Source organism: Thermochaetoides thermophila (genome assembly GCF_000221225.1).
Source record: "Thermochaetoides thermophila DSM 1495 unplaced genomic scaffold scf7180000011819, whole genome shotgun sequence".
In the NCBI taxonomy this organism is placed as follows: domain Eukaryota; kingdom Fungi; phylum Ascomycota; class Sordariomycetes; order Sordariales; family Chaetomiaceae; genus Thermochaetoides; species Thermochaetoides thermophila.
Window position 1 is genome coordinate 543025 of NW_006383035.1, and position 16203 is coordinate 559227.

Consider the following 16203-nt stretch of genomic DNA (forward strand, 5'->3'; position numbering starts at 1 on the left):
CCACACCAAACCACTTGTCCCACCCCATCTTGATATCTCCAGCCGTCATTTTCAGCCAACCATTTCTTAAGAATCTCTTCCCCGGGAGCCCAGGAGTAGAGAAAACGGAAAGGATCAAAAAGAGTGTAAACCAATTATACCCTTCCACACCTCATGCACCAAGTATATATATGTCACAACAAAAAAAAAAAACAAAAAGTACAAATGCCATCACAGCAAGTCCCTCCCCCTCAAGGCACTGACCCAACAGTAACCTGCACCCCACCGCCCTCAGCCACGACCCCGTCTTTCTTCTCATCCTCCTCCTTTTGCACCCTCTTAAGGTACTCCCCGACCTCCCTAAGTGCCTCAACATCCACCACAACATCCTCCTTCTCCTCCCCCTCCTTCTTCTGTTGCTCCTTCTCCGCCTCATCTAAGTCATCCACATCCTCTCCCCTCGCGGCCCTCCTTGCCCGTTCCCGCTCCTCATACACCTCCCGCTTCCGTTGCTCCGCGAATCGCAAACTCTCGACATACGTCCGGAACTTGACACTCTCGCGCAGGAGGTACTCGCTCTTGCGCTCCCAGTTGGCCATGGCCTTAGCGGCGTTGGCGCTGCGCGGGGAGAAGGCCTGGAGCATCGGCCCGCGGAGGGCGTTGTGGGTTTGGAGCTCGGTTTCGATGCTGCGCACGTAGGCTTCGAGAGATGCGAGTTGTTCGGCTTCGGAAAGGGGGCTGGCGCGCATGGATTGCGGCGGAGGGGTCCAATCCACGATGTGGATGCGGTCGCCGGGGAGCTTACCTTCGTTCTTGCCGGAGCTGGAGGAGGAAATACCAGGGTTGGAGGAGTTAGTGAAGTGGCGGGGGAGAGTGCCGCCTAGAACACCAGAGCTGCCGGAGCCAGGACGGACGGGAAAGTCGAAAGAGGCCGAGCGCATGCTGCGGCCGGATTGCATGGACGAGCGACCGGCTGTGATGGCTGCAGTGGCAGAGCTGCCAGGGCGAGAGTGGCCCTTGGTGCTGCTCGCGGGCCGGTTCGCTACGCCATCGTTGGTGCTGGTGCGCTGCACACTGTTGATGACAGCATCGCTCCAGCCATACTCAATGTTGGAGACACCGCCAGTGAGGGGATGTGTGCTGAGACGCGCACTCCAGTAGTTGACTGTATTGACAAACTCCTTGCAGATCTCAGGAGTGCCAACCTGGAACAGGTGAACTGCACCGGTAGGCAGTGAGAGTGCCCAGACATATGGACGGGTGCGTGAGTAGCCCGGCGGGGGCAGAGCCGAGGCCAGCGTCTGGCGAAGCGAGAAGGTACCAAGATTAGTAGCATTATCCTGCCAGTTACCGCCGCCAACAACAGCGCCCTTGGGTAAACTGTTATTGTGGCCCGGGCCGCGACGACCCTTGTTGCGCAGCGACTTGTTGGGAGAGAAGGAGAACAGGCTGAGTTGGCCCTTCTGAATGACGGCAAAGACCTCGGTCCAGTTGCGATCCTTGGCTTTCTTGTCAATACCGTCGAGGTGATGCTTGTGAACGACGATGCCTTCCTTGACCCATGGCGGGCCTGCCAGTTCAAGCGACTCATCCTCGAGCAGCTGATCATGTCTGATGTCATCCTTGTGGTCATCCGGATTATCCTCGCGGATGATAGCCTGGCTGAGCGCATTGGCAAAGCCAATTGACTGCTGATACTCACCGCGCGGGTACGCAGACCCAAAGGAGTCCATAGACATGGAAGTGTGGGTGCGGCCCAGCGACAGCTTGCTCCACGTGGCCGAGGACTCAGTCGGACTCCAGACTGAGTTAGAATCCTCGAAGCTTGTCCTGCTGGACGAGAAGCCCGTGCCAAAGCCACGCGGGCGCGACCGGCTCTTCGAGTTCCACCGCGACGAGCTCGACGGCGGGCCAGCCACCGGCATCCTACCGCGGTGGGTAGAGGCAACACCCTCCGAGGGCGCCTTGCTAAGAACGCTCGGAGACCGCCTCAGCATGCCCATGACGGACAGGGTATTGGGCGTGTGCATCGGGCTGGGCTCGGCACCGCCCAGGAGCGGCAGACGATCGTCGCGGATGGACGAGTAGATGTTCTTGAGCACAATCTCGACTTGCTCTTCCCAATCGCGAAGGGACCCATCGAAGGGAGCCTTAACCAGCGGGCCGCAGCTCTCCGTGGCAGCGTGGTCCCCCATGTTGCCCAGGGCAGAAGTTGGTCTCGGCGGCGGCTTGAAGGAATAGCGGAAGCTATTGTGCTTGTGATCTTCCGAAGTCCGGGGCTCAGCTTCGCCGAGTGCGCTCTTGCCTGGTAGAATGCTCGGTTTTTCGAAAGCTTCGGGGGCTGAGTCTTCCAGAGCTTGCCGGATGGTCGTCATGGTATTCTTGACGAACTGACTGCGCGTCATCTTCTTCTCGATGTCGGCCATGTGCAGGTCGGTGTTGAGGAGCATGATCGAGTAGCAGATCGTGTGGATGACATCGACTGATTTGAACCCGTGGTTCGGGTTACACTCGCACCAGCGCTTCGAAAAGGCGACCAAAATCCGATCGAGCTGTTGCGTCTCAGCCCTCAAGAGGAGCCTCTCGCAGACTTGGCGCAAGCTAGCAACAATGCTCTGACCCTCGAAGTCAAAGAGCTCCATGAAGGCACGCAGGGTCCGCTGGCGGACAGTTCCTTCTTCACCCATCCAGGCCGCAGCGCGGTCCTTGGAGATGAAGTCCTCATTGCCGTCGAAAATCTTCCGAGCCTTCTGGCGGTCATCTTCGGTTGGGTCACCGACGATAACTTCGGGCTCGTCGATGGACTTGGCCGACTGGTTTACCGACTCGCCCGCGCCCATGCCATTGGGGCTTGGCTCGGCGCTCTCGATCCTCAGGCTCGGCAGGCTGGGCTTGTACATCGTCTCGCCGCCCGCATCGAGCAGGTTCGAGTCCCTACGGTCATTCCTAGTGACCGAAGGCGGCCGCTTGCTCTGACCAGGGCGCGGGCGAGCTTCCTCTCTCGCCCGGTTGAGGTTGGGCACGCTCTTGGACTTAGACATGACTGGAGAGGGCGTCCGGGTCCGCAAGATATCCGGGTCTGGACCTGGCCGGAGGCCCTGTTCACGGCTCTCGGACCAAGGCGTCTTCCGTTGCCGGACTGGGCTGTCTTCGCTGTCGCTATTGTCCCGAAGGAACGACTGCGGCGGCGAACCGACATCAGGTTCCAGGCCTGACCGATGGGGGGTGGTCGCGACGGGGCGGGAGCCCTGACCACTGACGGGTTCCGAGTCGACCTTGCGAATGACAGCCTTCGGACTTGGGTCGTAGTCGGGCGAGAAGCCTCTTGTGGGTTTGCGAGCTTCGTCGTCGGTCGGGCGGCGTGGGGTTGTCTGCTCGTGCTGATGTTGCACTGTGTCAAGCGGGTTCTCAGCAGAGGGCAATGGCGTGTCGGCAGGCGTCTGAGCGGCCGAGGTTCCAGAGCTGCCCTGCAGGAACGGGTCCATAGCCCGGCGGAGACTCGGCATCGGGCTGGGCTCTGGCTTATCGAGCGGAAGCTTCACAGGTGGTACAGGGGGCACAGGAGGAGGGTGGTCTGTCTCTGTGACAGAGTGTTTCCTTCTCCGGAAGAACGAAGAGGTTTTCTTTTGCAGTGTGTGCGCGGCCGAGACCACGCCCTCGCGGGACGGAGGTGTGGAACTCTTGGCCTGCAATGATGGGAAGGCTAGTTGGGGGGTTGAGACACTGCTCGGGACAACTGACTTCGCCGATCCAAACATCCTCCGGAAGAAACCGGGCTTGCTCTCCTTCGTCGTGTTGTTTGCGGTAGACAGCTGAGCATCCTTGGACTTTTCATAGCCAATATGCGGAGCCGGGGCGGAGTCAAAGTCGTATGTCGGAATGGGAGGGGGTTCACGAGGAGAGGTGAACTTTTCGGTTTTGCGGGCGATGGTAGAGCTCCGGGAAGACCTCCCACTGCGGGGGAGGGCCGAGCTTCCGCCCTTGGAAGAAGGCTTCAACTCGGACTTTGGTTCCGGGGGGGGAGGAGGAGGAGGAGGAGGAGGAGGAGCAGGCATGATGGGCAATGAGGGCACGTTATTTAGCTTACGAGGCCCGCCGGGGACGGTAGGGGTCGGAGCGGCGTCGAAGCCGTCGTTGAAGAAAGAATTGGAGAGCTCAAGCTGCCACGCAGCAGGAGATGGCTGCGGTTCACCGTCAAAGCTCGATGGTCTTCCACCGAAACCCCTGGTCCAACGCTGGCTACCCAATACCTGTGCGTAACCAGCGTCAATGCTTGTGCTACTGCTGCTCTTGCTGCCCTTGCGGCCACGCGAGTGCAAGACACGACCGGGGCTGCGCTGGGAGGTCTCACGCATGCTATTGATGCGCCCAATGCCGGTTTGGAAGCCGGAGCCGCTGTTGCTGCGGCGGCCACGGGACGACAGCCTGCTAGAGTCGTCTGCGGCGTCGAAGTCGGAGCTGTACGAGTACTGATGGCCCGGGCGACCGGAACGCGAGGCAAAGGTCATGGACCGCGGGTCGCGGTCGTCGCTGTGGAAAGGAGAGTAAATGGGAGGCTCGTCAAACACAGAGCGCGAGGGGCCATACGATGAATCGAGCTGGCCCAGAGTAAGCTTGTCCAGGGACAGCAGCATGTTCGCCACGAGCGAATCGCGCGTGACGTTACGGGGCGAGAGTGACAGATCGTGCGAGTCTGTCGAGTCTCGGTCGTTGGTGGGACAGTTGTCGGGATCGGATGACGGGGAATCGTGCTCAATGGGAATCGGGTTGGTCATGTCGATCGGAGGAACATCGACGGGGGTCAGGCCCTCGAGGAACGTCTCGATGTCGGCCTTGCTCCTGCCGGAAGGCCCGCCGCCAGCGGGAATGATAGGAGCAGCCGGAGCGAGGCCGTCCTTATGGGATGAAATAGGCGTATGGGGGATTCCAATGCGGTCTCTGGAGCGTGACGGCCGAAGGGGCGGCGACGTGTCGATGCTGAGGTCGGGTTTGCGTCTGCCGCTGCGGCGGGCAGAATCTGTGGGGAGCATTGGCTGGTGCTGCAGCAGCCGTGGATGGCAACGGGAAATCGGAGATCAGCCCGAGACAGAAGGCCAGGAACGGCAGGGAAAGCGGCAGATATGACAAAAAAGAAAGAAAGAACAGGCGACACTGCAGGCACTGCGGCAGACTGCACCACTGGACCGCCCAGCGAGTATGTGTGGGCTGTGTAGACTTGCTTGCAGATGGCAAGGGAGCGAATTGGGTGAATTGGTCGCACACCAGGCTTCAGGCTACGCAGACGCAGACGGCGCCATCCACCATCCACGGCCTCGTGCTCACGCAACAGTTTCGGGCAGGCAATGCGTCCAGTGGCCTCACTCAGCTGCAGGAGGGCGATGTGATGTGCGTAGGGCGTTAAGAGGCGTGCGTTGGAGCGGATTTAGCGGTCTAGGCGGGATGAGGGACGACAGATCGGGACGGATGGCGTGGTTTGCGTGCAAAGACGGACGTGAGGAGAGTGAGAATGGCAGGTCGTGCCACAGACACGCGGAGTGTCGTGCCTTGGACAAACTTTTTGGATCCCGACCCAGGTTCAGATGAATGAGCTGCAGAGACTGACAACAAAAAACAAGTGAGCGAACAAGCTGCGCTCCAAGCTTGATGGAGCACCGCCGATCAGCTCTGCACCTGTGCTGGAAAAGCTGGGGACTGTGCCCTGGACGCGTCAGATGCGAAAGCAAACAGGGTTAATTTAGCGAGATCTGGATCCCACCAATATTCTGTGGAGATCGCTGCTGGATTCGCTGGAGCCCGATTCCCATGACGCCGGCAATGCCCGTGCCGCAAAATAAATTCCCAGGTCCCGAATGAAAAAAAAAATTACAACACAAGTGCCGCTCGATCGTCGAGAATGCGGAGAATCATGTTGTTTAAGTGTAAGTACAAAATGGCATCAAGGACGTCTGGAGATCCATGTGTAGTTTTTGCTCCCTCCTGTGTTTCTTTGCTGAGGGCGTCCTGTCGCCAGGGGCATGAACAACAATGCTAGAGCATCTCCGGTCTCCAGAAACGGCAACATGGACAACGGCAGCAACCAATCGAGCTGCTGAATTAACATGCAGAGACGTTGGTGGTGGAGTGTGTCCTGCAGCATCCTGCAACCCACACGCAAAGAAAACCCAGCAGGCAGCGTGCCCCTATTCTCCTGCATCACCATAGGTTAAACCCAGCCAAAAGCAGCTTAAAAGGCCCCCCAATTGCATCCGATTGCCCCAAATCCCCTGATTCCAGCGCCGCCCAGAGCTGCACAGAGCTGAGCCATTGCTCCACGGTCCACTCTTGTCCGAACTTGGCTCACCTTGGTCAGCGTTGTGGGACGAACCGTGCGCGCCGTGCCTGATACGTCCGCTGCATGATGCTGGGCAGGTGAGTGAAGGCCAGGAGGGGCGCGTAAGGGGGGACCGTCGTTTCAGCGTTTCTACAGCGTCGCAGTACCAGATGAATCGAAATGCGGGACGATAAGAGTATGATGGATGTCCGCATACCACAGATTGCCCATCGCACCATCGTCGCGTTCCCACATTCGCAGGCCTTCGAAGAATATTCTCTGCCAAGAACACAACCAATCCTCCTCCCCCCCCCCCCTCCCCCCAAACCCTGGAACCCCAGGCCTGCGTCTTCTGGGCTATCAGCGCTAGCGTCGACCCGGGCTCGTCCTTGGCGTCGTCTTTTGCTAAAGTCGGCGACACGTGGACGTGGCCTACCAGCTTCAGCCGAGCGGCCCATGTCGGCTGTAACGGAGATCACGAATCTTGATCTGGTGCCTGATCAGGGGATAAACGTTGGATAACCGGGGAAAATGTTCATGATGATGATCGTCCGTACCAAGGACAAAGATGCTTCTTGTCTCATGCGTCTCTGAAATTCTCCGTCTACTTAACAAACATGCTCACAGGAAAGAAGACCAGAAACAGAAATCAGATCCATGAGATTGAATGTCAATAAGAGCAGCTTCAGAAGACGGCATGTCTAATCAGCTCCGTCCTCCTTCCCAAGTGCGTTATCAACTCATCTGGAAACTATTCAGATGTGGGTTGAAGAGACAGTATCACCTGTGGGTATTCAATGTTACTTCAAGCCTCCCAAGGTCTCATGGAGACGATGTGGTCTTTGATCTAACTACCGGTTCGACTTGCGCCCTGAAAAGCCTTGCCCAAGATGATAGCCAGGACGCCATAGCCCTAATCATACAAATGCCCTAGAAGTCTTGTACCACATCAAGAAAAAAAAGCAAGAAAAAAAAACTATAACCCATGCTGCCCCTAGTCAAAGTTTCAGTGACGAAAGTTCCCTCTTCTCCGACACCGAGGCCTCCCGCCAAAGCCGGAGCCAAAGCCAGAACTTCTCCCCGAATCGTTGCCGTTCCCGTCCCCACTTCTCAATCCCGACCCGATCCCGATCCAAGATCTTCCCCTTACCTCAGTACCAAACTTACACCCATTCCCATCCGCCTAATCACTCGTCGCCGTCTCAAACACACCACTCTTATCCTGAAACCCGTTGCAGTACTGCGTACATCCATTCAGCTCACCCAGACGCCGGAGCCGCCGGCGGAGAGTTCCCTGCAATTCTCAAGAACGGCCAAGTCGAGGCAGGAGGAGAGGTTTTCAGCGAGGTCCGGGGCGTTACTTTGCCCAATGAGGAGGGCATACCCACAGGCGGTGGTCAAGGAGTCTAAGATCGGAATATCAGCAGGGATGGCAAGGTGAAATCATCAAGGGACACAATACTTACGGGCATGATCAGTCACATCCTTTACGAAGACGATTTCATCTTTGTGATGTCCCAGCCAGTCTGTTAACATGGTTGTCAGTGCCAAGTCCCAACCAGGGACATAGCTGTCAAACAAGCCGATTTTCCATCCGCCCAACTCTCCTCATGAAGACCATAGCATCGACGTTGTCGGGATCAACACCATCACATCCAAGCTTTAGCGGCTAGGGAGATTTTCTTCTTCACAAGGTCACGACCGGTCTGGTTTTTGATGTTAATTCAGAACTCTTCCGGCCAATCTTTCTGCTTCTTGCCCAGAAGCCCCCTGTAGGCAGGTTATCGCCAACCGTGTCGAAATTGCAGTTGCTCTTTTGGGCTAGACCGGCATTGAAGTAACAGAGGAAGATCCGATTGGGATTGTCTTTCTGATCTCTCTGTTAAAGAACTGGATGTGTCAAAGCATAGAGCTCAAGGATACATACCCTTTATGCAGTCGACAATATCTGGGTAGCGGGCAATGCTGTAAAAGATCGATATCCTAGACAAGGGCGTCGACAGACTGGAGAGGTTTGTTGACATCAAGCGACTTCTGGATCTCAGTCTGCCATTTTACTCCAAGTCTCCATCCTGGAGGAACCTTGACCTGAGCCACCACCGAGCTGGCCAGCGCTAACGGCCCGAGAATGGAACGCCCAAACTTCGTCAGAGCTGATTCCTCTGAGTAAATGATACAGTTGTTCCAATCCAACCCGAACCGTTGTCCAGATCACATGGCCATTTTTTGTAGATTTTCGCAAGTGCTGCCGGCTCTTCCAACTATTTATTGTCCATTATCTCAACAGTCGTGAAGCTGTCGACATCCTTCAACTCCACTCTGTGGTATCGAGGTGTGGGCTATTACCAGGGGCACGCGGCGCGATTCCGGGCCCAAATGACACCCGACCCTCCAGCAATCCTACTTCCATCCGCCCGCTGGAGAGCTGTCATGCCAAGACCTTGGAGTGCTCCTCCATCGATCCTACACAATGCCTGTAGGATGTAGACATAACCATCCTCAATCTTTCCCATGGAAAAGATGTAGGACCTTCTGGGTGTTGGAGTCTTAAATTCTAGCCTGCGAGAAACGCTCTGCCCGGATTAACCTGACAAGACCCCATCAGACTCAGGCAAACTATTAATTATTCAATCGGTTGACACTTCGCTTCAAAGGCCCTGCAAGAACATCAGAGATCAGTACGGGCAACGAAACCACCTAGTGTATGTAAGACATCTGAGATAAAAGGAAGCGAACTGGTCCCGGCAATCCAGAGCTCTTAACTTTCTCGTGATTTCCTACAGATCGTTTAAGGTCTGTTTTGCCCGAACTCCTTCGTTCACTCTCATCATGAAATGCGGAGAACGCGATCGTCAATAGGCTGGGATCCCTTGACTTCGAAACTTTTTGTGGGGGAACCACAAATGCCGTCCACTCCAGACTTTTTCACTAGCAATCCAGACCCTCTTAACAGTTTGAAACGACAAATCCTCGAGCCTTCGCCAAGCCATCAAACGAGGACAACCCAGACATGAAATCACAAGCCGATGGAGTCTTATGCAAGGCTCATCCTGTGATGTGCCTGCCAAGACCAGGGGCATGGTGTGGATCATGGACGTCTGCGATGCAACGACGCGTTGATGATCACATGTTGATTTGGGAAGATTGAGACTGTGGAAGATCTGAAACATCAGCGATGGCTCGTCTGCATGTTTGAAGCCAATATTTCTGTGGAGAAGGGAAAGCATTCATATGTGAGTCCAGTGCCCGGTTGATTTGCCGAGTCCGTGGACAGAGGTCATCACGAGAAGTGTCAACTCTACACGAGAACAAAAATGTCCGTAAAAATGTAACGGATATGTCTGGCACTTGACTTTTGGTGTGGGAAAATGACGACGAAGGCGGGCTTTCCAGTGAAGTTTCTTCTTCAATTCCCATCCAATTGAATTGCCAAGTCCCTTTGCTCGGGCAGCTTGTGCTTTGTTTCTCAGTCAAGGAGAGCTTCGTCAAAATGTGAGCATCAGTTACATAGCCAATCTTTGAAGATTCCAACTTGATTCGAATATGTGCAATGGACTGGACTTTGTGAGATCTACTGACGATGAGGACATTGGTTCGTGTCCTGGTTTACTGACTGGGATATGGGATCGATCTAGATAGCTCACGTCGGATGTCGTGGTGTCAGCACACCTATCCTTCTCTGTCGGTAGGTGGAAAACTTGAGGAGATTAGGCCAAGGGGAAACGAAACGAAGATATAGCAAACCTAGAACGCAAGGCATTATTACCTATTGGATATAAAAGAATGGTGTCCATGTTGCTGTGAGTAGAAATTAGGTTAGCAGGTAATCCCATATAAATCCACACAAGACGGGAATCTTCCACCAACATAATGGGGGTCGTAGTTGGATAAGGAGGTGCTAGAACCCTCGCGCCACCTCCCGTGCTCAAAGAGGTTCTTAGGGGGCATAGTCCACTAACTCTTAAGTTGTAGTTTGATGCATATATATCACGTGTGGTTGCATACCAAGCGTAAATATGTTGAAAAGCGCCTAGAAGATATCCGCCTTTGCGAGTGTTTATGGGAGTGCAGACTCTTTGTCGACAACAAGGCTGGTGATAGATACAGTCAACTCAACGCTGTTGGGAGAGAGACTATTTCAACGTGGATGTGATAGTGAGAGAAGACGCGAGCACAGCAGTCAGTGGGAATAGAAGGTCGGCAAGAACACAGGACAGAGGGACACGGGTACATATCACAGAGGACAAGCACGGTGGACGGCAGGATGATTTGAAGACCTTTCTATTCAACCCCATACCCAAACATGACATATACAAGAAACCCCGGGGTATTTGACCAGAAACCGAACCCAATCCAATGCAATGTATGCATTTCTCCCTGCACTTTATGCAGTTCCAAAAACGCCGAACATCCCAAAAAAGCAACCCAAAGACAATCCCACGACGAAGCAAACCCGAGACCCAAACACCGTATCATAATCATAATCCTTTTATCATCCCATCTCCAAACCCAAAACACCCCACAAAAAAGCAACCCACGATGAAAAAAAAAAATCCCCCAAACACCACGCTCATCACAATTTCAACCCAACAAAAAACAACCGCAAGCAAAGAAGCTCCTAGCGCCCTGCCCTCCGGCTCTTCTCCCTCTCTTTCTCCAAATCCCCCCGTAAATTGGCCATCTCCCGCTCGCTAGCGTCAAGACGCCGGCGAGCCTCGCCACGGTCGAGGAGGCGACCCTCCCTCTCCATCCTCAGCTTGGCCTCCAGGTCCCGGAGGCGCAACAGCCACTTACTGTCTGTTGTGGAGCTCGGGACCAGGGAACCAGAGCCGGAGGCGGTGGGGGCCGGGTCGCCGTCCTCGGTCACGGCGGGCAGAGCCTCCGTGCCAGAGGAGGCCCGCGTCGGAGTTGCGGGAGCTGGCAGAACCAGACTCCCCTTGGTGCTGGACTTAGGGACCTTATTCGCCGCGCCCGTCACCTTGTCTTTGCCCTTTGGTCCCGTTGGGACCGCAGGAGCAGGGCTCTCGGCTCCAGCCGGGTCTGGAACCGACGAAGAGGAGGCAGCCTGCGCCGCGCGCCGAGCCTCAGCAGCAGCACGCAAGGTGTGGTTCTCGACCTTGAGCTGCCGACACATGTCGTCGACGCGGGTCATGCGGCTGTCGACCTCCAAAGTGCGTGATTGGCCGATCGGCAGGAGACCGGCGGCAGTCGCGGCACGAACGATGCTCTCGAGCCTTTCGATCCTCTTGGTGCGATTCTCGAGAAGAGTCTGGAGGGTTTGATAATCTTTCGAGATGCTTGCTTGAACCACCTTGGTCTTGGTGAAGAAGCTGGCGACCATCCCTTCAATGGTGCCCACCGCAGCAAGGAGGTTCTTGGCAAAACCTGGGAACATGGATGAAAGAGACTCGAGGCTCGGCAAGGCGCGTCCGTTGATCAGGCTGTTGTTGTGGATCCAATCACTGCCACAGAGGGCGGACAACCGGCGCCACAAGGTCAGTAAGAGGGTGTTGCGTTCAGTAAGCTGCTCCTTAAGAGAGGCTTCCAGCTGTGCGATCTTCCTCTTGTCTTGAGCCCTACCAGCCTCAAGCTCCATGATGCGTTTGTCCTGGTCGGAGTTGGTGCGCATCACGTGCTGATGCGCCTGCTGTGAAGCCTCGAGCTGGGACTTGGTGGCGCGGTGAGCCTGCCGTTCCTTATCCAGCATGTCTCCGAGTTTGCGAGTCTCGAGTGCCTGCGACTCGAGAAGGGCGTCGCGTTGCTTAATGAGACGGTCCTTTTCGGCCAGGGTGGATTTGGCGTTGTTGAGGTCGCGGACAGCCTCCTCAAGACCACGTTGGATGTCGGCGATCTTCTCGAAGACAGCAGACTTGGTGCCGTGCAGACAGCCGAGCGCGGAGCGAATCCGATTGTCAAAGTCGAAGAACTTTTCCTTCCAGTTGTCGGCTTCAACCTCTTTGTTGGACAAGTTCCGGCGAAGTCTCCTAGCTTCGTCCTTGGCCGCGGCCGCTTCGCGGTTAAGCTCGTCGATGATCTTCTGGACCTCTTCCTTCTCCCGATTGGAATCGGCCTCACGCTGACGACGCTCAGAAGCAAGTGTTTCGTTCAGCTCACGAACGCGTTCCCTTTCATCGCGGAGAACCTGCTCAACATTTGCGAGAGAGGCTTCAAGTTCACCGATACGCATCTTATCAGCTTCTTGCTCCTCCCGAAGAAAAGAGATCTCGCCCTGAGAGGACTCAAGCTGAACAGTGAGACGGTTGTTCTTCTCGTTAGCCTCGAGCAGCCGGGCCTCAAGCATCTCGAGCTCCCTCTCCAACGCAGCGTTATCCTGCCTAAGACGCTCGGCCTCGCGAATCCCTGATGCTTGTGTATCTTCCAAGCGCACAACCATTTCGCTGAGCTCCCTAACCTTAGCTTGGTACGCGTCATACTGTTCGCGAAGGGTGGCATATTCAAGGTCGAGTTTCTCGTGCTCGGCCGCAAGGTTTTCCTTATCAATAGCGAGCTGTTCGTTCTCGAGGCGGAAGCGGTCAAGGTCGGCCTGAAGTGCTTCGACCTGGCTTTCGAGGGATGTAACAAGCTCGGCGTAAACCTTATTTTCCTCCGCAACAGCCTTGTATCCCTCCTCCAGGTGCTCGTACTCCTGGATGACATCATCACGCTCTGCGTTGAGGGCCATGAGGTCGCGTGCGGCGGCCTGTGCTTCTTCCTCGAGAGTGGCGATTCGCTCCTCAGCCTTGTTCTTGGCATCAGTGAGGATCTCGATGTCGTTCATGTAGGCCTCCAACTGCTGATGCAGGTCACGATTCTTGAGACGGAGAGAGTTGATCTTGTCGCGAAGTTCATCGAGCTTCTCCTCATAGCTCTCGCGCTCTTCGTCATCAAGCGGAAGGGCACTGACGCGGGTCACGCCGCTGGCGCGAGACTGCGGACGTTCGTGAATACCAGCGCGAGACGCCGAGCGCTCAAGAAGGCTGTCGACGGTGGATGGAGCCGGGGCACCCCGGCGCTGAGCAAGCTTGAGATCCTCAATCTCCTGGTGTAGGCGTTCGATTTCGCGGTTCCTCGAGGTCAGCATAGAGCTCTGTGCTCCAACTTCGCGGCGAAGTTCAGCATTTTCGTGACGAAGATGGTCCGACTCGCGACGGAGATCCTCAATGAGAGTGCTGCTCTCTACAGAAGGAGCGGTGCTATACTCCTGCTTGAGCCGGAAAATCTCCTCGCGAAGGCGACGAATTTCTTCGTCAGCCTGTTCCCGTCTGGCTGTTTCTTGCTCATGCAAGTCCTTCCATACATCGGCTTCCTCCTGGCGATCATATTCCTGGCTGAGACGCTCAGTGGCTTTGTCGCGCAAAGTGCGAATGACCTCGGCCATGCGTTGCTTCTCAGCAGCAAGCTCAAGCTTCTCCTTCTCAAGCCGCTGGATCTCTGTAGTGTGCAGCTCGACTTGCTCACGAAGATATATTAGCTCCTTGTCGCGTTCTTGGGCCTCCTGGTCAGAAGCGTTGCCTTGCTCGTTGTCGGACTCGGCTCCCTTGACGGTATCCGAAGATGCAGCTGCCTCTCTGAGCTGTCTTTCCTTCTCGTGCTTCTTGATGCAACGCTTTGCAAGCTTGAGCTCACGCTGGAGGATCTGGTTAGTTGTTTTCAATTCGACATTCTCGGCAATGCATTTCTTGACGTTCTCATCGGAGAGCTTCTCGAGACGCTCATTCAGAAAGTAAATCTTAAGCTTCAGACCGAAGTTCTCCTTGACAAGACGATCAATGGTGACTCCCTGCTCCTTCAAAGTGAGCGTGCGGCTGTGAGCAGGGTCCTTGTAAGTGTCACCCCAGAGAGTGGTCCGCAGGGGAGTGTCGTGCTCGCGCTTGGATAGGTACTCCGCGGCGACTGAATCTGGCACCTTGACGGCACTAACGTGACGAGCGAGAACAGTATCAGTGGGAGCAGCAAGCACTGAAGCGCCAGCTGTCTTGGGAGTGGTTGGCGTGCTAGGTCTCTCCACCTGCTTCTCGACTTGCTTCTCGACCTGCTTCGCGGCCTGCCTCTCGGCGTCCTTCTCGGCATCCTCCGTCTTACGGAGCCAATCTGGAAGGCGGTAAGACACGGCCTGCTCGCCATCACTGTTTACGGAAGCGAGACTGGAGGGACGAGCGGTGGGTGTATTGGTGTCACGAGAAACGGGGCGACTGGGCTTTTTCCCACCAGCTCCAACAGTCGCGCTACTTCCGGAATCGGAGCCCTGCGACGAGACAGATGACCTGTTGCTTCCAGAGCGCTTCTGACGATGGGAAGTGGTGGAGGAACGGCTGGGGGCGCGACCGGCATCAACCGGGCCAGCCTGTATCTGTTCATCATCACCGTTCGTATTAACCAGTTGCACAAAAAAAAAAAGGCAGAACAGGTAAACGTACCTCAGTGTTGGTTACATCATTATCGGAATCATCATTAGTCGGGACAACAATAGAGGCCCTCTTGGTGGGCTTCTTGGTTGGAGAATCATAGATAAAGGTGTCATGGTTGGTGTTCTGCGAGGAATTCAAAGGCGAAAAGGGAGATGCGAGACTGGCCTCCATCTCGGCAAGATGCTCGAGGACAGCGCGCTCGGCCTGGGCATCTGCGTGGCGGTTATCTATGCTGGGAGACTCCAGGTAGCTGCTCTCGTACGTCATGGTCGACGGCTCGGGACGGAGGTCTGGCATGTTGCCAGAAAGAAGTGACGAACCACGATCTGAAGGGCTCGAAACACGGTTGGAGCCACCGCCTTTTTCATCCATTTTGTCCATGATTGCAAGAAATGTGACAATATGGTTGTGGTTGCAGTAACAGCTGAACTGGTGAATGAAGCAAGAACGTGAGACGCGTTCTAAGGATGCGAGTTTTTTGCTGAATCAGATGGTGCGATGCAAGATGCATGCGTGTGCAGAAAAATAGCTGGTAAGCTGTGTGCTGAGCAAGAGCGAGATGCTATGATGGAATTGTGCGCGCAGATTTGTAGCAGTAGCTGTCACGAGATGGATTCGTCCCAGACACAATGTTGATGGAAGAAGAAAACGAGGAAGGACGGACAAGGTCGGGGGAAGTTGTAGCGCCAGTCTCGCGGTGGAGGCCGGCGCGCTGCCCCACTGCCCCACTCACTCCCCGCGAGACGCGTCGGTCGCAGTCGGTTGCTCCATATTACAGGCAGGAGCCAGCCAGTCGGGCTCCTTCCTTCGGCGTTTTAGGTCCCCAATACCCCCTAAATGGTTAGGCTCAGGGCCAAACGGTGTCCCGTGCCTGGCCCCGCTGCAACAGTCACCGCACGGACCATATCATTAAGGGACTTTCTGCACAGTTTCCGATGGAATGATCCATCAATAACCTTGAAATCCCAATGAATCAATTCATCAATTTCAATCTCGAGCATTTATAGTAATGAAGTTGATCTACAATTTAATGGGGGTACTGCAGAGGAGTATAGTCAGATACAAAGGACAATCACACTCAATGCGATTGTCCAGATGGCCCCACTGTGCCTGTGGTCCCTGACCCTTTCTGGTGATCCTTATGGCTTGTCGACTTCATGATTTTCCCTAGAAGTTAAGTGGAACCATAAATCCCCAGTGTTTTGATAGCTTCATCAATTTTACATTTGTTTGTCCGTTTAATCGTTACTTTTGAACAACTTCCCACAGTATCATGAATTTACTGTCCTTGGCTGGCATCGCACTTTCCGCTCGCATGTGACAAACACACAATAACTCCAGTGACGTCACATTTTTTCACTGATCCACAATGCGCGACAAGCATCCTCGACATAAACCCTCAACGCAGATCTTCTGTTGTGAAAGGGTACCAGTATGCTTGTGTTTTGACATGAAGGCACTTGCCATCCCACTTTCACAGGGTGCAATATTGCTGCCATCAATACA

The 16203-nt window shown here is 55.1% G+C and overlaps 3 protein-coding genes across 3 annotated transcripts; all 3 read right to left on the minus strand.

Annotated features, from left to right (window-relative positions):
• Positions 1-230: 230 nt before the first annotated feature.
• CTHT_0049050 (putative ARF guanyl-nucleotide exchange factor) lies at positions 231-5009 on the minus strand (the record flags this gene model as incomplete). The annotated part of the gene is made up of 1 exon (XM_006695203.1): positions 231-5009. One exon carries the CDS (start codon positions 5007-5009, stop codon positions 231-233), a length of 4779 nt encoding a protein of 1592 aa, XP_006695266.1.
• Positions 5010-7543: 2534 nt separating this feature from the next.
• CTHT_0049060 (uncharacterized protein) lies at positions 7544-7825 on the minus strand (the record flags this gene model as incomplete). Its single annotated transcript, XM_006695204.1, has 2 exons — positions 7544-7695; positions 7756-7825. 2 exons carry the CDS (start codon positions 7823-7825, stop codon positions 7544-7546), a joined length of 222 nt encoding a protein of 73 aa, XP_006695267.1.
• A 3082-nt stretch (positions 7826-10907) lies between these two features.
• Positions 10908-15069, minus strand: CTHT_0049070 (uncharacterized protein; the record flags this gene model as incomplete). The annotated part of the gene is made up of 2 exons (XM_006695205.1): positions 10908-14639; positions 14707-15069. The coding sequence occupies 2 exons, from the start codon at positions 15067-15069 to the stop codon at positions 10908-10910; spliced, it is 4095 nt and encodes a 1364-aa protein (XP_006695268.1).
• Positions 15070-16203: the final 1134 nt, after the last annotated feature.